At 44.5% G+C, this 23,606-nt stretch overlaps 2 protein-coding genes and 1 long non-coding RNA gene across 6 annotated transcripts in view; 2 read left to right on the top strand and 1 right to left on the bottom strand.

Annotated features, from left to right (window-relative positions):
* Positions 1-4,515, bottom strand: part of EFCAB2 (EF-hand calcium binding domain 2) — a 337,580-nt gene extending 333,065 nt beyond the window's left edge. Inside the window, exons 1-2 of one of the 4 annotated variants that reach the window (XM_069608007.1) lie at positions 4,395-4,487; positions 2,767-2,980 (exon numbers count right to left, since the gene is read on the bottom strand). In XM_069608007.1, coding sequence (XP_069464108.1) covers positions 2,767-2,792 — 26 coding nt within the window. In that variant the 5' untranslated portion in view covers positions 2,793-2,980; positions 4,395-4,487. Of the gene's footprint in view, positions 1-2,766; positions 2,981-4,394 lie in introns of all 4 variants that reach the window. The other 3 variants (XM_069608006.1, XM_069608005.1, XM_069608004.1) reach the window with 3 other exon arrangements.
* Positions 4,516-4,804: 289 nt separating this feature from the next.
* COX20 (cytochrome c oxidase assembly factor COX20) overlaps positions 4,805-23,606 on the top strand; it is a gene marked incomplete at its 5' end in the record, with an annotated part of 328,320 nt that continues 309,518 nt past the window's right edge. The window contains one exon of the mRNA XM_069608008.1: positions 4,805-4,877. Coding sequence (XP_069464109.1) covers positions 4,805-4,877 — 73 coding nt within the window. The remainder of the gene's footprint in view (positions 4,878-23,606) is intronic.
* Positions 7,837-11,680, top strand: LOC138467770 (uncharacterized). Its single transcript, XR_011268136.1, has 3 exons — positions 7,837-10,358; positions 10,496-10,620; positions 11,091-11,680. It is a non-coding gene; the product is annotated as an uncharacterized lncRNA (long non-coding RNA).

Below are 23,606 nucleotides of genomic sequence, written 5' to 3' on the forward strand. Positions count from 1 at the left end.
CCCTGTGAGCTAACCCACCTCTAAGGCCAAAGTTGAGGCAGGCTGGGTCCGATATTCGGGGAGACATCTGATGCCGGATCTCGGAACTGGCAAGAGACGGCCCATTGACCAGCAGTGGTTGACACTTTTTGTTTGAAGTAAAAACTAGACGTGAAGCCCTACCTCCTTGGCACACCCATTGTATGGATTTGAAAAAAGTAGCAGAATAGCGAGAGAAGAGACAAAACTATACTTGGAGTTATTTCTTTTAAATGTACCTCAATTTGCTTTTTTAAAAAAGAATCTGCATTATTAAAATAAATCACATTTCACTAAATTATATACCATACATTTGTTGACCTAGAAAAGCTGAAAAGCTTTGCTGCCTTTTGCATCCCGTTACGGTCGAGCGTTTCAGATTTTAACAAGATGTGCATAAAGCCACTTCTCGATCTTGCCAAATCAATAGAGGCCACTGATCATTTTGTTTCTAAAAAAGTTTATTTTTATAAGTTTTATTTTAAGATTTGAAAGCCAGTGAATCCTTGAAGTAGCTTAGTGGTTTAACAACCAGAAACACAGCTCTAGCTGCAGGTTTCACACAAATCACTGCAGCAGGTACATTAACCCACCAAGCCAACATGTCCAAAGAAACTCACGAGAAGAAAAGATGAGTGGTCCTTTAACCATTTTATAAAGCGCACACCATGAAGAAAATGGTCTGCTGCAATGTTTAAGAAACTTGCCCAACCAAATTAATGTTATATGAGCATGAAGTTTAAAGCTGCTTTAGGCACATACAGCATTAGGCTGGCACTTCCCAATCCTTGCCAACCTATTAGAGGCATAGGCCAGTCATAAAATCGAGCAAGCTAATATTTTCCATTCAGAATCATATTCATTTTGTCAGATGAGATAGGAGGCTGAGCCTGGTACACCGATTTGACCCAGACTTCTCCCGTTTCGGCCTATTTTTTCGCCGATACCGGCCTGTTATTAAATCTCCCTATTCTATCTTTCTTGTTGCACTTGTCAAGGATATCATACAGCAATATTAGATATATCTTGCTCCCTTACAAAATAATTAGAACCCCTATCTTATAGCGATTTTGCAATCACTTAACACACAGTGATATCTGACTTTTTTTTTTTAAATCAGCCAATTTGGACGTTTCGCAAAAACACCAGAAAAATCAGGTCTTTTTTTGCAATAATAGACAAACCCGCCATCTAAAACAAAATAAAAACGACATTTGAAAAAAAATGAAAATCAATAGCCATATGGGTGCGAAAAGGAGAGAAGTGGGGGGGCAATGAGATAAAGGGGAAGCGGTGGGCCAGAAAGCAAAGACTGAGCAGTAGTCCAGAGAGCAAGCGGTGGGCCATCGGAGGAGCATTGGGACACAGGAAAAGCAGTGGGACAGAGAGTACAAAGGCAGGGGTGCGTCAGAGGGCAAGCAGTGGGCCAGAAAGAGTGAGCAAGCTGCAGATTGGGAGAAAGGATGGGGGAACAGCACATAGACTGGGAGCAGAGTTACGAAGTGGAGAAGCCATGAGAAAAAAAATGAAAGACTGCAGGGTGCAGAAGGAACTGGAGAGCGTAAGGTGCGAGTTGAGAGTACGATTGAGAGTGTAGCAGGGACTGGGGAGCGTGGGTTGTTGCTTGGCAGTGTGACAGAGAAAGTATGTGCATGCCTGGCAGAGTGAGCGGTTGGGATGCAAGTTATGATGGAGAAATGGTGAGTATGATGGGTGTTGGCGAGTGGGCGGCGTGTCAGTGCTTGGGAGGATTGGGTAATATAGAAGGGAACTATTTGCAGAATTATAAATGATAATGGTCAATAAAGTTAATAATATAAATAGGCTTGCACAATAAACCAAAAAAGTAGAGCAAAACAAACTGTTCTTTCAAGTCAGCGACATCTGCGACTATTAACTTGATAGTAGAAACTGCATACAACAGGTACGAATAATGACAATCGTGCTCTTTTTCGCGCTCTCTCTCTCTCTCTCTCTCAACGTGGCTCTCTTACACACCCTGGCTCTATAGCACTTTCTAATCAATAAAAAATATGAAGCAAACATTCTGCAATAAATACAATTTTGTGCAGCTAAATGTGCTTTTTATGTTGCAAAATGTGCAATTTCATGCGCAATGTCATGAAGAAGATGTACAGATATGATATGATCGTTTATTTATATAGCGCCTATACACAATGTGTTTCAAAGTGCTTCAAGGCAAGGGAGGGAACAAGGGAAAAGACAACCACATTCTTACAGGCCATGAACAGTAAAGATGTGAAATTAACTATCGTACTCGGCCTGATGACATTTCAGATAGTGCAAGAGCTAAGACATAGATAAGGAAGGGAGGGGGAGAGTGGGAAGGAAATGGAAACAGACAGGCGACTACCGTACTAGGCCTGACAACATTTCTGTTAGAGCCGGAGAAAAACAAAAGGTTGGGGAGAGGGGTGCAGAAAGGGAGGGGAGGGACAAAACAAGCGACTATCATACTAGGCCTGACGACATTTCAGATAGTGCTGGAGGGGTGGTGGGGAGGAAAACAGTAATGGGAGGGTGGAGGAAACAGACGAGGTTGCTATCATATTAGGTCCAGGGACAATTCTGATAGAGTAAGTGCATAGAAGAAAGTAAGGGGAGGAGATAGAAAAGGGGAAAAGGGAAAGGAGACACACACTACACACACTACAATGTATTGTATCCTTGCACTTTTTTCAATTGAAGGTGACTGGGAAACAACTCCCTCCAAAGCACAAATCTTACCCTTGATAGGGGAGGGGGGAAACCATGTTTATGGCTCTCCATAGTAAGGCATGATGGCCCTGGTGCTGCAGCCTCTTGAGCCCGGGACTCCTGGAACATAGTGTTAAGAATGATGGCAAGGCACGCACTCTGGTTCCCAGTCAAGTTTTCCTGCTGTAACAACAAATGGTCTTCTCCTCCAAACGTTTTCTTGACTCCATCAATCATCAGACACCTGAAAAGGAAATGTAATTAGACACGCCTGAAAAGGGAAAGAAACACAGCCTCCCTGATGATTGATGGAGTCAAGAAAATGTTTGGAGGAGAAGACAATTTGTTGTTACAGCAGGAAAACTTGACTGGGAACCAGAGTGCGTGCCTTGCCATCATTCTTACTTATAATTATACATACAACACACAGCAATCCTTAACTGACATGATAACTGATGTGTCCATTGATGGACAACTACTCGACTCTTTTCATGACTGCTCAGTCGAAACCTATGCCACGATACATGCAGCCCAGTATACTCAACCACGCAATCCTCATGTTATCTTCTCCTCTCCTTGTCATGTGTCCTCTGCTCTCTGTCCCACTTTTTCCCCCTCTGTTCCCAATTCCAACTTACCGTTTTACCCTAATTTCCTTTCACCCACAGACCATGGTCTGTTTTGCACCCTCAGTGGAGTCTCGGGTCACTCACACAGACAAGGCATAGGCACCCTAATACCACTATAGTGGTGAGGTGTGCAGTATAAAAGCTAATTAGCATAACATAGGTGTGAATGAAGTTTTGCAAAAAGGTTATTGTTTTTCTTTCAAACAAGCAGACAACTTTCTAAATGCCTATACATATACATTTTACCTTTTTTTTTTTAAACACACATAAGACACATAGCTGGGGAGACCTTTTGTCTGGGCTTTGCTTTAAAATGCATATAGGCCATAACAATTAGCAGCTCCAATATTAGCACCTAGACATAATTGCAAGGACAGCAATGCCAATTAACCGATCCACTAAAAATTTCACCCCTCTGCATACACCTCTCAAACTCTAACCAAACACAACCACAAGCCTACAACACAACAACCCGCACAAACTTCACTACAACAAAACAAACCACATATAGAGTTGCACAACAGCACACAACGACTACAGCCCAAGCCCAACCAACGGATACATCACTTCTCTCTTACACTTTTCCAGCTTATTCCCACTAACTCACCCTCCCCACCCCCTTCCCTTTTTCAGAGCCGTCAGAGCGCCAGGGGAAAACTCCGGTGGAGATAGTGCGCAGTACAAATATCCTTTAACATTAACATTTGCATTAGGGTCGCTAAAGTGGAGCTTGCCCTCGTAACTCATTTTCCATTAGTTGCTGCCTACTGGGCAGCCTTTATCTGATAAAAGAGTTGTAAATCACAACTCCAAGAAGAACACCAGAAAATAAAAATGCAATTAACAGCGTGGACTGACACACCTTAAAACCAGAGAGACAGATTATGTCGCTTTGCCCCTGGCTTCTGAGCCTCAGACCCACGGGAAAGATAAAATTCCGATTTGTTGTCCGTCAAACGGACCCAGCTCTTAAAATATAATCAGCCTGGATGGTGGCTCTATAGAACATTAGGAACCAGGCTCTCTCACCTGCCGCTTCTTTTTCTTCAGCCATACTGTCCAGTGTGTTCTTCCAATGGTAGCGTCCAGTTCCTATCCATAGCAACGCCCCGCCTCCTTAGGTGATGAAGTGTGCAACGTAAGGCTCGTGAGTTACCAGTACGTCAGAACGTGCTACCTACGTGATGAAGAGCGTTGCTATGGTCCGTTTCTCGAATGTGAACCAGACACTGCTGTTTTGTTCCAGGTCAAGGGAGACAAAAAAATAGAGAGGACAGAAATACACAGCATTCAGGGTCCATTGCTGTTCCTCCCTTCTACTTCCGCAATAGTAGGCGTGAGCATCGAACGTGAACCCCCAGCTGAAATACTAGTATCCATTGCTCTATTGTAATGGCAACTAGTCGTTACCAGCCAGAGACCGGGAGGGATGATGACCGCGAGGGACAGTCGGTCTCTTCTTTCACCAGTGGAGTTACTTCTTCCCAACCCGCACAGCCTGCAGAGAGTCAGGTACGTAACACCTCACCCTGTCTGCACTATTATCCACTATCTACAGCAGTGCTTTCAAGGTTAGGAGTGAATGTTTCCTTTGTTTCTGATACTTCTAGTTGTGTTTTTTTATTATAGGAAACTTAAGACTACAAGTCCCAAAATTCCAGTGTCTGGTATGGTTCAGGGTGGTATTAATTATGATCGCTTTAACTTCTATGATCGATGAAATTGTTAGCGTTCCTTCATGTATGACTTTCTGGGCATCCTGATTCCGTTTCTTCGTACGTACATCAGTAGTTGGCTCGTTTCATGTGATCACAAGCTTGTGTAAGGGGACTTGGATCAGGCAGTGGGTGCCGTACTGCAGATATGATTAGCTCTTGGATTTGTTTTATGGGTAACAGAAAGTAAATTACACTTTTTAAACAAAAAATCTATGGTGTTGGCATTTTTCTGAATTGGTGTGGAGGGGGTGTCAGATTATGCGAACTTGATGCTCTCAGTTTGCACGAGACTTATAAAGATGATTAGAGGTGTTATCGTGTTTTCGAAAACAACAACCCTGTATTTTTTGTTGTTACTAATTAACACTGTTCAAATGGCATGATCAATTTAGCCACCAATTACACGCTGGAAGGGATCCTTTTATAGTCCTGGGTTTCCATAATTATAAACCCAGGACTACCAGTCTCAGAATGCAAATTTAAAACAAGGACTGGGCTAGCATCTCACGAACGGAATTTGTTCGAAAATCCCATTTTGTTAAAACACGTGGACTATCACCCGCTGGTAGTGCCTAAGCATACACCCAGTGCGTGCTGTAATAATCGTACTGCAACACGTATGCTGTAGAGAGTGGTTGGGAGTGGCACTCCAGTGCACAGCCGTCCCTTTTATTTGGGGTGCGCAGTGATGCATCATTGCGACATGAAGTAAGGACTTCCTCAGTGCAACATCCCTATTTCTATGATAAACATGAACGTTACAATACTAAACAAATTAAAACATAATGGAATGTGAATCCATTGTTTATTAACTTATCTAACTGTAGACTTCAAAATATGTCACATGGTTAGGTATTTGCCTGGTCCGTCTCTTGGGCTATTGAGTGATTAGACTTAAGTTTCAGTGGTAAGAAGCCCCTCAGTCCTATTTTTAATTTCATTCTGTGATGTGTAGTTTTCCAAAATTTCAAACGGGAAAGAAAACACTACAAGTCCCAGAATTCTGAAGGCACGCCCCTAACGAACGCTCACACCATAAAAAATACAACCTGCTAGGGGAAAAGCCCAAGAAGCTCTTGCAAGGATAACCAGTTTTACTTCTACAAAAAGTAGGTGCGCCAGCAAAGACCTCTGCTGCCGCGAACATTCTGCCAGAGAAATGTACATGCAGACGCTTAAAAGGATGCATAGCGTCATCTGTCTTCATATAAAGTAAACCCACCCTCTACAATATCTTTACCAACCCCCTTTTCGATAATCTGGACCTTCTGGGTGTCACCTACACTAACTATGCAGATGACACACATATTCTCCTACCGCTTACCGGTGATTACGACAAGGATTTGGTGAACAGGATATATCTCATCATCCAGGCATGGAAGGCCACCCACGGTCTATGCCTGAATGATAGGAAAAGTATTACAGGGAATAACAGTGCGAAGTGTGCTAGTCCTGTTATTTAGTTATAGTGGTCTGTTAGCTGCAAATTTCACCACATGCGACCTCCCTAAACCAACACACACAAGTAAAATTGACAATTCAATTAAATGGACTCATTGAATACAAGAATTACGTGTCAATTTTACTTGGTCATGATTGAATATTGAGGTCTCAGCGCAAGACAGCACTACATTTGCCATGTTTACTATGCCTGAATGATGACAAAACGGAGATCATCATCCTGGGCACTCCCTCGACCCTCAAAAAACTCAGCACCGAATACTTAGTAATAATATTATTGTCTATGTTGAATGCTGTCGCCAAGGAGGTTAAAACTCTGGGTTGCTAGGGACTCCACTCTCTCCTTCAACAAGCATGTCAATGCCTTGGCCTCGGCCACGTCATATACATGCAAGTTGATTAGAGCTGGCAAGGCCTTCCTGTCACAGGACAGTTGCATCACCCTAGCCAGAGCCCTCATCTTATCCAGGCTGGACTATTGCAATGCTCTATACATAGGAGCCAATAAACAAACCATCCAAAAAATCCAACTCCTACAAAATAATGCGCTGATAGCAGCCCTAGGAATCCCCAAGAGAGAACATATCTCTAATACCAGAAGAGCCAACAACTGGCTCTCCACTCATGATAAAAAAAACTAAGAACTGTCTCCCTCACCCACAAATGCTTGAACAATGCAGCACCCCGTTACCTATCCGACAGATTCACTTTGAAGCCTACCACAAGAATTACCAGACTCGCCAACACCAACTACCTCTGGGTTCCCAGATACAAACGTGCCAAAATCAGAGGCAGCAGCTTCCAGGTCAAGGCAGCACTCCTATGGAACTCGCTAGCACCCCCTCTAAGAATCGATCAAACCTATGACAAGTTCCGCCAGATCATCACTAGTTGGCTCAAAGATGCAGACATCTGGGCATATACCTTGCTGACCTTGCCCAGCACCTCTCTCTACACTGCATGCACCAACCGCATCAACTACTTTGTAAAACTATGCATGCCTTCAATGTACCTGCCTGTATATATCACAACCTTGTTGTGCCCACATTTCTTGGGCACGTTATAATCGCATGACGCTGGACCTTTTGGAAGATACTCAGAGCTATGGGCCATTGAGGAAGGACCACTCACCAGATATCGAAAAAAAGAGATCAGGGATGCTACCCAATATGCAGTAGATCGATCATGGATAACTAAGGAAGAATTTGAATATCTGAATCACTCAGAGAAAAGGACTCCCTCCTTTTACAGTCTACCTAAGATACATAAAGATCAAATACAGCCACCAGGTAGGCCGATTGTGTCTGGTTGTGGCTCCATTTTGGAACCTTTGTGCAAGTTCATAGATTTATTCATGCAACCAATCAGTAAACAGACAGACACATATCTAAAAGATACCACAGCAACTATAAAAATCTTTGAGGGAGAGCCATTCGACATAGATCAGGATCTTTTAGTCACGATGGACATCACTGCCCTCTACACGAATATTCCACAGGAGGAGGCAATAGAGATAGTTCATCTCTTTCTTATCCACCAGGCAACCCAATACAGGGTCCCAGCGGCTTTTATAGTCGAACTAATGACCATTGCATTACAAAGAAACTTTTTTGTCTACTCGGGACAATTCTATTTACAAAAACGAGGTACTGCCATGGGGGCAGCTTTTGCCCCTAGCCTCGCGATTCTATTCATGGCCGCTTTTGAGATGAAATATGTTCTCTCCGAAAGTAACATCTATAATCCACATATCAGAAAGTGGTATAGATACATCGATGACGTTATTTTCATCTGGAGAGGAAATATCGAGTCTCTACAGGAATTCTTTGCCTATCTGAATTGCCAACACAATACTATCAAATTCACGATGCAATATTCCAAATTGACTATCAATTTTTTAGATCTATGCATCAATGTGAAAATTGGACATTTGGCCTGTAATTATACAAAAAGACCACAGATAGAAACACTTTTCTACACTTTAAGAGCTTCCACCCTAGATCTCTCAAAGAGAATTTGCCTTTCAGTCAATTTCTTAGACTTCGAAGAAATTGTACTGAGGTTACTGACTATTATACACATGCTAATAATTTGGCCGGTGAGTTAAAGGAACGAGGATACCCTAAGAAACTGGTATCTCATGCATTAAAAAGAGCAAGATTTACGCCCCGTGAAAATCTATTGGAATCCAACCCGAAAACACAAAATAAGGATCGCATAACATGCGTTACGACATACAGTACACAATCATTTGCCATTAAGAAAATCCTTTTGAAGTATTGGCCAATGGTCAGTAACTGTCTTCAAGACAAAGGCAAACCTCTGTTTGCGTTTAAAAGATCGAGAAAACTGAGAGATAAATTGGTGCACTCTATTAGCCATGGCAAACCAAACATAAGTCATAGAATTCTTAGACCCCTGGTGGGTCATTTCCCATGTGGAAACTGCCGGGCATGCAAATACACCAAGAAAACGTCCCATTTTAAAATTGAGGAGAGAATATGGGACATACGCTTCTTGTCCAACTGCAAAACAACGAATGTAATTTATTGCATCCAATGTCCATGTGGGCTGAGATATGTGGGCCAAACCACAAGACCAGTTCATATAAGGATCAATGAACATCGATCCAGGATTAAGTGCAAAAATCACCAAGCACCAATGGTGTCACACTATGTGGCTTTTGCCCATAACTCTGAGGATTTATACTGGTGGATTCTGGACATTGTCAAAAACAGTTCCAATCCAAAGAGAGCACTGAATGATAAGGAATCTAGATGGATCCATCGTTTACAAACTTTGGATAAACAGAGGGGTCTGAATGAGGAAACTCCGCCATGTCAATTCCTACACTGACCTTGGGGACCCTCAGGGTTCAGTGTGGTTTTTGTTGTAGACCATTTTGGAGAATAGTTTCTCTTTCTCCTCCCTATCTCTTTTGCCTTTAGCCACCTTCATCTCAGGATTTTGCTGTTTAGAACTGACTTTGGTTTTCCATTTGTCCTCCTATGACCCCTATAGCTCCCTTCCCCACTCTTTGCACATAGATGGAATAACAGCTGGAGTTTTTAAAGCTGTACAAAACGGACAAGACACTGCCAGTTGTCCTCATAGGCATTACTTACTTTTATACCACTCAGTCCCTTTTTAGTTTTTTGCTTTAATTCATTTGATTTGAATTTTGGCATCAATACCCTTTCCATTTGCTGTTTAGACCTTTTTTGCATTTCAGTTCTAAGTGGATTGTCATTCCCCGTTTTGGCCACCATTACTATAATGGCGTAGCTCCGGTAACCCGGACAGTAATTCAAGTTCCGGTTTTCGGAATTAACGTGGCCGCTCAAGCTGCACGTCTTCACACTCGCTGGCTCCTCAGCCACTTTAACATAACAAGGATACCTTTTGCCTGATAGTGGCTACGCCCTTTACGTGTGGCGAGCACTATTGAGAGAGCCGTTTGCCGGGCGCCAACGAACCCAGCAGACCGCCAGCGGCTATGAAGACGGCATTTGCCGTTTCCATTTGACCCGTATGTCTGTCCGCTGAGAAGACCTGAATGCCCTCGTCCCAGTCGCTCAAGGGTACAGGGTGAGTACATGTTTACTTTTACTCTTATCCCTGTGAGCTGGATTAGCTTTATAGCATAATCACTGGTCCCACATAGCGAACATGGCACTATAACACGCTCTTTTTTGCCTTTGTGTCATTCTTATTTTAGAAACACATAGCTTAGACGAGTACCCAGTTATCCAATGGCGGCATGCTGACTTTGACAAGTGTTGACTTCAGTGCCCAGATAAGCTTATGACCACAGGTATAGACCTTTATTTATTTATTTATTTTTCTACTACTGCTATGTATTCCAAGTACATTTGTAACTTTTCGGAACTCCGGACATGGATTTCAGAGAGACACCCATTTTATGTGACATACACTTATGTTTCCTTCCAGATAAGTGAAGTGTGTACACATATGACTGGGTCCTCCGGTTATCAATACCTTCCAGAATACAGATATTATTCAATCTGGCAACACTGCATGTGGCTTCGGGCCTCTGTTCGATCGCCCCAATTGAGGTACAGATATCCCCTTGATGCTGAGCACAAGATTCTAATTTAGGGGTGTTATTCCACGAGCGGGTGTCACAATAATGTTCCTATGTCTGGCTCGACTCAGAACATTTGGTTTATTTATATTCATATTTATTACCTCGGTTTACTCTGGCAAACGCTTGTTTTTTGCATGATCTATTATCTACACACTGTAATGTTCCTTCACGGTGCTGGACTATGCACATATATTGTATCTTGTCATAAACAATATTGTCTATTATTTGTCTCTTTACCCTGTGTTGGGTTTGGGTGTTTATTCTTTCTCTTTTCTTGTCTGGCTTTTTTCCTTTACATTCTTTATCTGAATAGAAACTGGTATGCCTTTAGTTCTTTAGTAGTCTTTGTAGGTTGGATTTTTAATTTTTTTATAACTCCCCTTAATGTTATTTTTTGTTCTTCTTCCTTGTCCTCTTTGTATTTGCTTGTTTTTATAGAGGCTATAATTCTTACACATCTGACTTTTGGTCCTGAGGAAGGCGTTTTCTGTCCAGAACTCCACGCCGAAACGTATTTCAACTCCATCTGCCTGACCCTCTTTGGCTGACATTGTTGACCACTGGACTTGCATCGGCTAGGCCAGTTTGCATATACGTAGACCTGAGCAGTACTGTAAGAAACAGTAGTCTAGTGTGAATATATAAGTTTAGTTGACACTAGTTATCTATTCCTAAACCCCATAAAGGAACAATAATTGGTTTTTGTTTTTCTCTATTTGGGGCCTTTTGGCAAACATATATGTGGATTTTCAGAACCTAAATAGGTTGAAAACTAAGTAATGTTATAATATCCCTCTGCCATAGGAATAGAATTTACTTTTTGTGTTATTCATAGACTTTGTCCAAATGAAAACTTTGTCTCATTGGGTCTTTTTTGTCAAAAATACTTGTATGGTCTTTTTGTTTTACTTGTACTGAACTTTTTATGGTGCATGATTAATTCAAATGTTGACATTCTGATCGAAAGATTATATTCGAATTAATGTATCTTTTGAGAAATAATAATTTTGTGTAAAATGTCACTGAAGTTTTTGCACCAAAAGTTGTTTTATGTTTTCTATTAAAATAATGAGAATTATAGCCAAGACTCTGGTTAATATTCAAGTGTTAAATGTATAGCAATGATGATATGACCACTTGCTAACCAGGGGTAAAACATGTAGAGCCAGAGCTAATTAGGACACTCCTTGGAATCAGAAAATAGTAGGCCTAAGTGAGAGTGATCCTCCAAGGGAAACCTTGTGTTAGATCTGTTGACTAGTTTGTGGCATTTTTCTTGTATGCTACAGTGTCGTACATTAGTTGTTTGTTTTTTGAGGTTTGAAAAAGTGAGGTGAGTATCGGTAATTAGTATACCACATCACCTGTATTTTACACCCTGTGGGGTCACTATATTTTCTTTCTTGTCACATTTAACCAATCGGCACATGCACACAAATGTATTTTACATGTTGTAACCAAGCTTTGACTATCCTTATGCCTTGCGCCTGAATACCCTCGGGTCTGGAGCGTGTGGCTGGTTGGTGCAACCTTATACAGGGTCTGCCTACTTCAGCCCAGTCCGTCCATATTCCATCACGTGGGCTCTGCTGGGCTCATCTCCTGGGAACCAAGGTCGAAGAGACAATTGGCTACATCTGAAAAATAGTGCTACTCTATCATTACACAGTGCACCTGGCAGGCTCGAATACTGGAAAAGGGGGAGTCTCTATGTCACACTAACCCACACACACACACTTCACTCATCCTGATCACGTCTGTCGACTTCCAAGGCTTCCACCATTGGTTTTGAACTTTAATTTTTCCCTCCCTGAACCTTGCATTACAAATTATGCTTTGTGGAATAAAGGTAGGACAACCATACTCTTAGATCTTTTATGTTCGGTGGTCTGGGGTCGACTAGTATCTTGGAATTAAGAGGTGTTTGGACTGAGGCAGGGGCCATAACTCGTGTTTGGCAGGGTGCAGCTCGGGAGGCCTGCTTTGGCCTGTCTGTGATAACACATACTACACCGAGGCGGCCAGCACCGTCTCGTGGCCTTGAAGGGCACATTCTTTCTTAGAGCAACCTATTGGCAACACTTATAGTACAAAGGGGGGTTTCTGTGAAAGTTAGCGGCAGTGTGGGCCTCTCTCGTCAGCTCTTGGTCCTATTCCGATTCTCTCTTCAAGCTTGCGGGCTGTGTTTAGCACACTGAATACTACTTGGCCATGCAGGCCCTATACTTCGATCATGGCTACAAAAATGGAAAAAAATTGTGTCTATTTATATGTGCGCCATGTGTCTAAATCACATATAATAATATGATTGTGTGGGGACCATTGGAACGCTCCCCTGGGCTATTAGAGGTCTCTCAAGGCGGCTCGCCCCACTCTAAAGCACCTAGGGGGTGGGATAGGTTGATTCCCTTCCCAACATTCCCCCCCTTTCGTTACTTCTACAGTAAATAATTCCCCCGCGCAGGTGCTCGGGGGGGAATTAATCTAGGGTCCATGCTTTGCAGTAGTTACACAGCCTTAAGAATTTTAGCATGTCTTTCACTGTGATGGGTCAGGGGGTGGCGTGCACAGATGCTGCTTTGTCTGGTATTATCCTTTTGCCATTCACTGAATGGTATAACACTTCTTGTTGGCAAGATTGCAATTTGGCCTTGTCAACCCTGTACCCCTTCCGGGTCAATAGTTGTAACAGTGTTATAGAATCCTTTCTTTACTACTGCTCGTTGTCGCGACATACAAGCAAATAGTCCACATACTGGATGATTGTGCTGGGTACTTGGATGTTTCCTAGGTCGGCGTGTAGTATTCTGTTAATGCTTGGGCTCCTGCAGTGCCACTGGGCAAACAAGTATGTTTGTAGCTCTTTCCGCCATGGGTAAAGGCTGTGAGGTAGTAGGAGTCGCGGTGTAAGGGTATTGAGAAGAAGGTGTTTTTCAGGTCAATTACAGTAAAGTGAGTCGCCTGTTTGGGGATACTGCACAAAATAGTGGGCGGGTTAGGAACCACAGGAAACTATTTCTATACTACATTGTTTAAGGGGGCGTAAATCCTAGATCATCATCCTCCTATTGCCCCCGTTGCCTTTTTTACAGGGTTAACAGCTGTGTTGCACGGGGATGTGGATTGTCGCACACCTGGAGTATACACAACTCATTCCTATCCACATAAGCCAAATGTAGTGACTCACATTGGTTGACACAGGCACCTGATTTGTAGAAACGCAGGCACCCAGAGGCAGCCGAAGTGGGGAATAGGGCTAGGGAGGGGTTGTGGATGGGAAGTGGAGAACATACAAACAAGAACAAAACCATACTAGGCTTGCCTCAGTACTCCTACTGTCGGTATCTTTCTTAATAAGTATGACTCACATCACTATATTTGCAAATGTCCTAGAGATAGCCACAAACATAAGCACATAACACTGAACACTTGTATACTCTTGAATCGTGGAGGCACATGCTTCTTAATTAGTAATGCCTTTCAAATGTGTTCCTAAAATGGCACCTGAACTCATTGATCACATAGAACAAGACTATGAACATGAATGATAGAACATGAAATGAGACAAAAATGTTGCCACCAGCAAACATAGCGTTACTTCACGATATGCCTTGCCCCTTGCTTTCACCCTGCCAAGTGTCTTTCTCAGTCAAAGAAACACCTGGGCACGGTCCATAGCAAACTTCACAGGCGTTCCCAGAAATAGCTCTGCTTGTAACGTGTAGTCACCAACACAATAAGTGCTCACTTAAATGTTATCTGAGGCCTGGGGGGGTGGTGGCTCACCGGCACCTCCCCAAGCATGAAATAGCCTGTGTTGTACGGCGTCCTGCTGTGGTCCGCTCTGCTCTTCAAGATGAGCTGTAACATTTCACTGTCGGGCTCGGGACTGAATGAATCACCGCCAGCCCCCGCTCTGCATATCAGTCTTCACGTGCTCTGACTGAGCACTCTGCTTCCTCCGGCCCAATTCACGCCATCAATCACCAGCAGGCAGCACGGGCCAGGGAAGTCCTTAAATAGCAGTTGGCTGCACCTGCCTTCCCAACCAACTGCCACGGAAAGGACCATGGGGATTGTAGTTTCCCAACCCCCTTTTGCACAATTCTTATGAACAACATTTCTTCAAAGGCAACAGCCCCTTTCTCCTCACATGAATGGCACTATTATGCCTTGATCGAGCAGGGCCGGACCTGTATAGTGCCTTTTTTTTTTTTTTTTTTTTTTTTTTTTTTTTTTTTTTTTATTTCTTATTCTGCATCCCTCGATAGGGGTACTGTTTTACTCGGAGCAGCACTGCTCCTACCTTTAGTGTTATGCGCCCCGGGGTCACTTCTCATAAGAGCACAACATAATTGGGATTGGTGGTCCATAATTGCTCAGGTACATACTATAAGTCTGTTTCAATGAACGGGGGCGAGGCCACAATGGCCATTGCACTCTCCGATACTGTACCATGATGTGAAAGGGGATGCACATTCTAGTATTTCACCATCACGGTCATTGTTCTCAAATAATTCTACATCTGTCACTTCTAGGGGCACAGTGGGGTCAATGCAAAGTACTGAGCGCCACTCGCTCGCATGCCTATCTGTGCCTAGCACAATCACTCTTTTGGCTGATACCAACAAGACGTGCAAATCTATAGACTGGATGGTGCCTGCAACCAGTTCTTGGGACACCACAGGGCAGAAGATAAAATCTCTTGCCACTCTTCAACACCCCCGAGCAGTTTGTGACACTGCCTCAACAAGCACTCTTATTCCATAGAGGAACATGTCTGGGTCTACAGGTATTCCACAGACCGCAACCCTCTCTTGCCATAGCATGCATTACTACCATCTCTCTCATTGCTCACATCCCCGATGTGGTGCAATCAATACAATGGTCGGTAAATGAGATTGGTCATGATCGGCTTGCTGAGCAGATCCCTACCCAACAAGTTGTCAGGAGAACTCTTGAGTACAATAGAGGCGCGCACCACCCTTCCTCCTACATTTACGTCTAGATCTTTGGTGTACGGAACTGTAGAATATGCCCCAGAGAATCCCTGTGTGTCAAGAGTTTTGCCCGATAATGGAAAGTCCCCCTTGCTGATTCATGATTTTGCACCACCGGAGTCGACCATAAAAATGAATTGTTTGTTTCCTATCTCTTCCCCTACCAAGGGTTCCTCATCAGGGTTGAGGGTCACGGACAGGACCGGACATGTAAGAGTTCTCTGTGGGCTGTCCTAGTCAGAATGTTTGTTCCGGGCATCAAAAAAGGGTTTCGGCCCACCATGGCTGCACCTGCATTTACACTCACTTGAAAAGTGCCCTCACTTTCCGCAATTCCAACATTGTGAAGGGCCAGCTCCCCCAAACCCTGTAGGACCCACCCCCCTGAAACTCGCTCCTCTGAACCCATCTCTTCTCCTTGTTGCCACTGTGGGTTGGGGTACTGTGGACCTATGCCCCACTACCCTTGACCTCCTTCCGACCAGACCGCAGATATTCTGGCATTTACAAAGTCTTGGGAGTTCACAGCCACCTCTGTCTGTACCAGCAAAACTTAGAGAAATGCAAAATATAGAGAAACATAGAACTTAGATAAACATAAAGAAACATAGAGAAACACAGTCTTACGCCCCTTCAATCAGCACTGGGAGACCCTGGCCCTCATAAGCTAGCTGTAACAAGCCCCGCTCAGTCAGAGAACAGTGCTGCAGGATGCCGTCAAGAGCTCCAAAATTCCGGGCACTTGATCTGCTCGAACCAAGTCCACAGGACGATCTCCCACCCGAGTCATGTGAGCATGTGTATTTTATAATCTTGTGCTGCCCGTCCGTGACGCACAGTTCCAGAACTTTCCCTGTGCAAAATATAGGCTGGCTCATGGAAAAAACCCAGCTCTGTTAATTTCCACTGTGCTTCTTCTGAGCCCCTCCCTGGCCCATCTGCGCGAAAGCTGAGGAATGTCTTATCAGTGCTTCCCAGAGAAAAGGAAGATTAGCTTGGGGCCATGCAGGGCTACCGTTAGTGAGGCAGAATATTCTAGGGGAAGCAGGGATGTATTAACCCCATCTGCAAGCTCTAAAAGGCATGCACTCCTAGCCAGTCTTAAGCGCTATAAACACTAAGCTATCTAAGCGCTATATAAGTGCCATAATGTTCCAAACACTCCAAAAATACCTATTAGCTACAGAGCTAGGGCCCTCTCCCTGCCTGTCTATCAACAATGCATAATGTGACCTATCACTCATACTAGGCCTGCATATTCCTTGTAGCTCACTACTGCATAATGGAAGTGCTACAACAGACTACTGTCAGCATTTTTAGCACATACTTTGAATACACTATTGGCTTTCAGCGGCTAATGCTGTCATCTAAAGCCCTGATTGGCAAGGTTGCAATTTTGTGTATCACTACAGTGGGTTGTAGTAGCTGAGTTTCTGCATGAGGTTAATCTGCCAGCCAGTTCACTGTATGTTGTAGTTGCCCCGCAAGGTAGTAACGTTCAAAGCAAGGCACCCTAATTCCACCCTCTTCATACGGTTTCTGCAATGAGGTCAGTGCCAGTCTACATCTGCCATTTCTCCACAAGAATTCTCTACATAGGGAATCGTGGTTTTGAAAAAGGCTTCAGTTATGTTATATGGAATTATGTAAAAAACCCAGGAGGGCTACCATTTTTAGTAGCGCCGCCCTGCCCATCACCGAGAGGGGTAGTTTGGTCCAGAACTTCATTGAGCGCTGTATGCCATCAAAGGCCCTTAAGATATTGTTGTCCTGTTCCTTCATGGGGTTGTGATATATGTTGATCCCGAGGTAACGAAATGTGGAGACTGACCACTTTAGGGCCAGTATCAGTAGTTTGTGTTGTGGTATCTTTGTCAGTCCCGCTATAGGAAACAGAGATGATTTATCCAAACTAATTGTAATGCCTGAAAGTCGTGAGAAGTGCGTATGAGTTCCAGGTTATCTTTTGGATGTTGCACATATATGAGCGGCATACATGGATAGCAGACGGTGTGTTCCATTAACTAGTATACCTACTTCCTCATATTTGCTACCGGTTTCATAGCTAGGATATATAGTAGTGGGGATAAGGGGCAGCCCTGTCTGGTGACTTTCTCTAGTACCCAGGGGCTTGAAGGGTGTCTGCCCGTCTTTTACTCTTGCTGTAGGTTTAGTATATATTCGACCCATTTTAGGTAATTTGGGCCAAAACCAAACCTGTGCAGTGTAGCGTATAGACAATCCCATTTAATGGAACTGAAAGCCTTCACTGCATCTAGTGTTGCAGTGGCACATGGTGTGTCCCAGGAGGCAGTGCCATACATGATGTAGTGCAGGTGTCTTAGGTTCCAGGCCATGTTCCTGCCTGGTACATAACCAGTTTGATCCGAGTGTGCTAGTGTATGTACGATTTTTATCAACCTGTTGGCTAGTGTCGCTGTAAGGAACTTGATGTCCTGGTTAAGCATGGACAGGGGCCTGTAAGAACTACATTCTTGTGGGGCGTTTATTCGATTTCAGAAGGGCTATAATCACTGATTCCCGTAGGCTTGGTGGGAGGAGACCGGTATCATAAGCCTCGTTCAACATATTTAAGAGGTTCTGTGGCAAGTGCTTTATAAAATTTGCTAGGCAGGCCGTCGTTGCCCAGAGTTTTACCTGTAGGTAATGATCTTATTGTGCTCACCAGTTCTTCTACCGTAATTGGGGAATCTATTTCTCTCATCGTCTCCTCGTTTAGTTAGGGAATTGTTTTTCACCTAGCACTTCCTCTATATTCCCCCTGTTGGGTTTGGAATTTTCGCGATATAGGTTACCGTAGAAGTTTTTGAATACCTCGTTGATGCCCTCTTGTGTATTATATGGGGTGCCCTGTTGTGTAAGAATTGAATAGATTGGTGCCTATTGTACTTCACTCTTTTATATAGCCAGCTAGTAACCTCCCTGGCTTATCACCCTTTGCATGTTGTCTCTCTATGTATTTATTATAATTATACTTGCCCAGTCCATCCCAATTGTTGAGGCATTGTTGGCACAATTTTATTTCTTCCTTCTTGGTCTAGGTGGGATTGGGTAAGCTTTTGCAGTGCCTCTTCCGCAGCTGTAAGTTTCCTACAGATTGTGGCTTGGACACTCCCTGATCGGGATATGGCTGTACCTCTAATAACTACTTTTGGAGTTTCCCACAGGGTACTTACGCTGGAGATGCTACCAACATTCAGTTGAAAGTATTCAGTAATACTATTCGTAATGTGTTCTCGAAAGGGGATCTCTTGTAGGGCTTCCCTCCTCGGCTTCCACGTTGGAATTTGGGGCCTAGGGGATGCACATTGCCATGTCAGCAAGGGGGCATGGTCTGACGGAACCATACCTTTTGTATTCTACCCATGACAGCCCACTCAGAATTTCTCTACCTCCAAAAAAGTAATGCAACCTAGTTTAAACGTTGTGCGGAGCATGAGTAGTGTCTAGTGTGTGGATGTAAGGTTCTCCAACCGTCTATTAGTTCGAAGTCTGTCAGAAGTGTCTGTAGGGTTCTAGCTGGTGAGGTGAGTCTCTGGAATTTAGCGTCTGATCTGTCTACTTTGGGATCCATGACACAATTGAAATCCCCCTCTTCCCCCACCATATGATGTTCCCATTCTGGTAGGGACCCAATCTTGGTACAGCGTTTTGAAGAAGGCTGTGTGCCTTGATTGGGAGCATACGTGTTTATTAAGCAAGTTTCAATGTTTTCCAAGAATCCCTGTATGAGTATCATTCTTCCCTCATCAATTTTAAACTTAGTTACTCTAAAAGGTACCAAGGACGCTATCCACGTCAATACTTCTCTTGTGTATGCTGAGTATGTGGAGCCTATGACTTGCTCCTTCCATTTCTTAGTAATTATTGCTTGCTTCTCCTTAGTGAGGTGGGTCTCCTGTAAATGCGCGATATCTGCATAGATACGCATAAACTCTTTTATTTAACATAATAATTCAAGCACTGGACATTCCAGGTCAATAACTTATATCGCTAGCGATTACTATCAGCTGACGGCAATTGGGCCTTGTATATAGTAGCAGTTGACAGCCCCTTTGTTCTACTGCTATGGGCAGGGTGAACCTTAATTGATGTATTTTGCACTTTTATAAACCGTACTGGCAAACCAACTTTTCCCCATACTAACTTCCCCAACTAATAGCCGCCCAGCATCGTTGCCCATGCTCGAGCGGGACTGCTTTTCGCGCACTCCCAGGAGACAGTCCCTGGTCGTATGCGCAGCGGATGAACGCAAAAACAAGCATTCTGTGAAGAAAGAACTCTGTGGGTGGGTCCGCAGCCCCGAACCAGACTCTGCTTCCGGAGTGTGGTATAGCCATAAGGTGGGTCCTGTTCCTGTGCAAACTTAAGTAGCACTTACGACCAGTGGAGGGGGACCGCTACGTCATTCCCACGCCAATCCTGGGGTCTTCAGCTGGTTAATAACAGAGTTTGCATTATACGGGGTGCCGTACGCCCAGTCTGTTCCTAGTTTGGGTTCCTCTGGGAACGAAAGTAACCTAGTGCTCAGGTGGAGTGGTATGTTCTTCCGTATGGGGGACGATCCGTTCCATGTCCATCCACTTCTGTGCCTCCCCTGGGAGATCAAAGAATAAACAGCGGTTCTTGTACAAGATCTTTAAACGCGCAGGATACATTAACATACATTTCAAGCCTGCCTTGCGGAGTCTGACTTTGACCATTTGAGAAGTGTGTTCTGTTGTGTGCTCTGAAGGTGTAGTCCGGGTACACCGCCAGGTTTATCGTCGCTCGCCTATTATGCCTCTTTGCCTCGAGTGGGATAGTATCTTCTCCCTGTCTTTATAGTTCAGGACTTTTGCAATTTTATAGGATGTGGGGGGGGAGGGGTGGGGGCACATGGCGGTTTCTTGGTGAGGGTTCTATGCACCCTTTCGATAGTGAAGCCTTATGAAAGGTTCCCCTGCCCAATCTCCTGTAAGAACATATGCTCAATGTATATTGTGGGGTTGGCCCCTTCTCCCTCCAGTAGGCCAACAATGCAGACTTTTTCTTCGGGCCCTGCCCTTGGCGTCATCCGCTCTTCTTTTTTTTCCAGAAGGTCTAATTTTAGCTGCAAGATGCAGATTTGTGCGTGGTTCTCCTGGGTTTTACCATTGTTTTCTGTTAGTTCTTTTTCCAATCCGTGGTCCTTCCTGACACCATCCGAACATCTTGACGTAATAGACCAACACCGACAATAACAGCATATATTTTAGAGCCTAGTGTGGTCTTCAATTCTGCAATGGCTAGCAGGATTTGGTTGTCCGCACTGTCAGCTTTGCTTTCTTTGCCCAGTGTTGCAGCCATGGAATCCTTTGGGTCTTGCGTGAGTTTGGCATAACTGTCCATCGTAGTCTGCTTCCCTTTAGTTTTAGCTGCTTAGGGAGACATTTGCTCTGGGTCACCCTCTTCAGTGGAGTGCTTGGATTTGCAGGCCTTGGTGTAGTTGTCTTGCTGTGGGCCGTGACACGCGTCAGCAGTTTTATTATGCCACAGGACCTCTCACCCTGGCCTCCACCCCAGAGTGAAGGCAGCGCGTAATGAAAGTCGGCGTTGGTTCAAGTTTACAGGGAGCATCACCCCTTCATCAGCCCAATCATCGGATGTGATCAAAGCTCTGGGTGAGCAAGTGGCTTTTTGTTGCAAGTGTCTCTGAGGTCTTTGTTCCAGGGCATGACTGATGGTTGAGGGCGTTTTCTGTGCTCACTGGTTATTAGGGGCCACACAAATTACCTTGATCAGGCTTCAGGCAATGTCTAACGTGATGAGCTGGACGCCGCAGGCACAATCGCCTGATTGCCGCAGGGCGCAGAATGTCTATGCCCTTAGGGGGAGCTCAGTGCTTAGCATATGCACTGCAGCCCCGTGCCAAACTACGCACATGGCACATGTTGGATTTTATGCAGCCTGCTCATTCGAACGCTGCCCAGTGTACGTTCCGTCCCCTTGCCGCAGGGAAGCCCTCCGTAGCGTTATGCCCTTTCCCTCACAGGAGACCTGGTCACTGTGCACCGGCCGCCATTTTGAGCTTGCTAAGGCGGCTTCTTGTTGTTCCTCGCAGGGCTCCTCTCAGTGTTCTGCAGCAGCCAGACATCCCTCAAAGTGGAAAACACACACTGCATAGTTTTAACTCTGATACACATGCTATTAGGAACCATTCCAGTGCTGTGGTTTCGCTATTGGACAGGATTTTGAAGGATAAGGCAGGAGCTCGCACTAAAGCAGCCTCAGTCCATGGCTGCTGGCTACGCCCCCAACAACCTACAAACTTTGCATTACCTTGAAGGAAAGTGTATGGGAACAAAGAAAAAACACTGCACAAGGCAAAAGGCCAAAACACTGCTCCTACCTGCACCATGATAAACTCTAAACCCTCTACGTTCAGGCGGCACCTCTCTGCATGATGCAACACTGTCAAAAATCATAGCAGCCATCCTTAAGATCACAAATCCAAACACCCACACACTCTTGAGCCACTTACGTTGACCAAAAAACCCAGAAACATCCTACACCGCCACACGGCACCTCATAGCACTGTATTCTCGGGCACATTAGCCCAAACACCCTATCAACACACGCTTGCAAAACATGTCCAAATGGACAACTGCGCAAAGCAGCACGCCTCCAAATGGAAACCTGACCTAAAGCGCCAAGGTACTATTCCTTGACACTACCACCAAAATGCACCTACCTGACAGCAGATTGACATTCCAGAAAATACAGCTCCCTCACACCACTACACAGCATGCAAATCACAGATGAACTCTGAAACGCATAACGTGCTTACTTCATCACCTCACAGCTGCACTTTAGCCACACGCGTACCAAACACAAAATGTATATAACAATAAGAAGAACTAATACTGCACATTTCAGTGCAGTTAACCACCTATCTCCATCCACTGGAATCGCCAGACACCACACACCAGCTCGCATGCACCAAATGTTATTTAGAAGCAAACCTATATGTCTGTATGAGAACAAATTGTACAGCATGTTCAAATGTTTACTGCATAGAACAAAAGTTAATGGCCGTAACCACAAAACTACGTATTTGTACGCAGTTAAACCAACAGGCAACCCCCACCCTCCTGTCCACAAAATGATGCACAAATGCAAGAACTGTCCACCTGTAAGTGAAATGTGTACTGATACTGCAATCCTAGTTTCTTGTTGCCCCAGACTGTCATGTATCTCATCGCCCCGCACCCCAATGTCATGTCGCCATTACATATTCCATGACAACCTCACCAGAATTGCATGAAATGACTACCCGCGCAGAAAATGTAAACTGCGCAGATAAAAATGAACTCGCCACCCTAAAGTTCAATTAAAATGCCGGCAAAACAAGAAAACCAGGGAGACCTAAAAGGGTTAAGGCCGCAACATGAACACGGCAAACGGGAGAACAACGGCCTCCACACAACATACCACTGCCACCCGGGGAAAGATCCTAACCCTGTGTAAAAGGGGCCACAGCAGAGAGAAGCACTACAATTTATGAAACGGGCCCAAAACATACCTACCTCTACCCACGGAACCTAACCACAGTCCAGTTCTCCTGGATCTATGAAGCTTCCCAAATCGTAACCCAGTTGTTTCCAAACCAACAAAATGTCACGCACCTTCATGGGTTGACCCTTCCCTGCAAGGCATACCCCGCAACTCGCGTGACTGTGCACAACACAGGTGTCATCCTGACCGGGTCTGCTCTCCCGATGCTCAACCATCCGCTTTCTTATTCCAGCGCTGTTCAGAGTAGCACGGGCCAAAATGGTGCAGAACTCTCCTACCTGGACATGCGACTTTAGAGGGAGGGATTGCCTCCAGTACGCTGTGTGCCGTCCACGTGACCAGGAGATGTTTGTCTCTGCTATCCTGACATCACCATTTCTCAGAGAAACATGGTGCT

This window comes from Ambystoma mexicanum, chromosome 4q (genome assembly GCF_040938575.1).
Source record: "Ambystoma mexicanum isolate Mex_15411 chromosome 4q, UKY_AmexF1_1, whole genome shotgun sequence".
Taxonomy (NCBI): Eukaryota; Metazoa; Chordata; class Amphibia; order Caudata; family Ambystomatidae; genus Ambystoma; species Ambystoma mexicanum.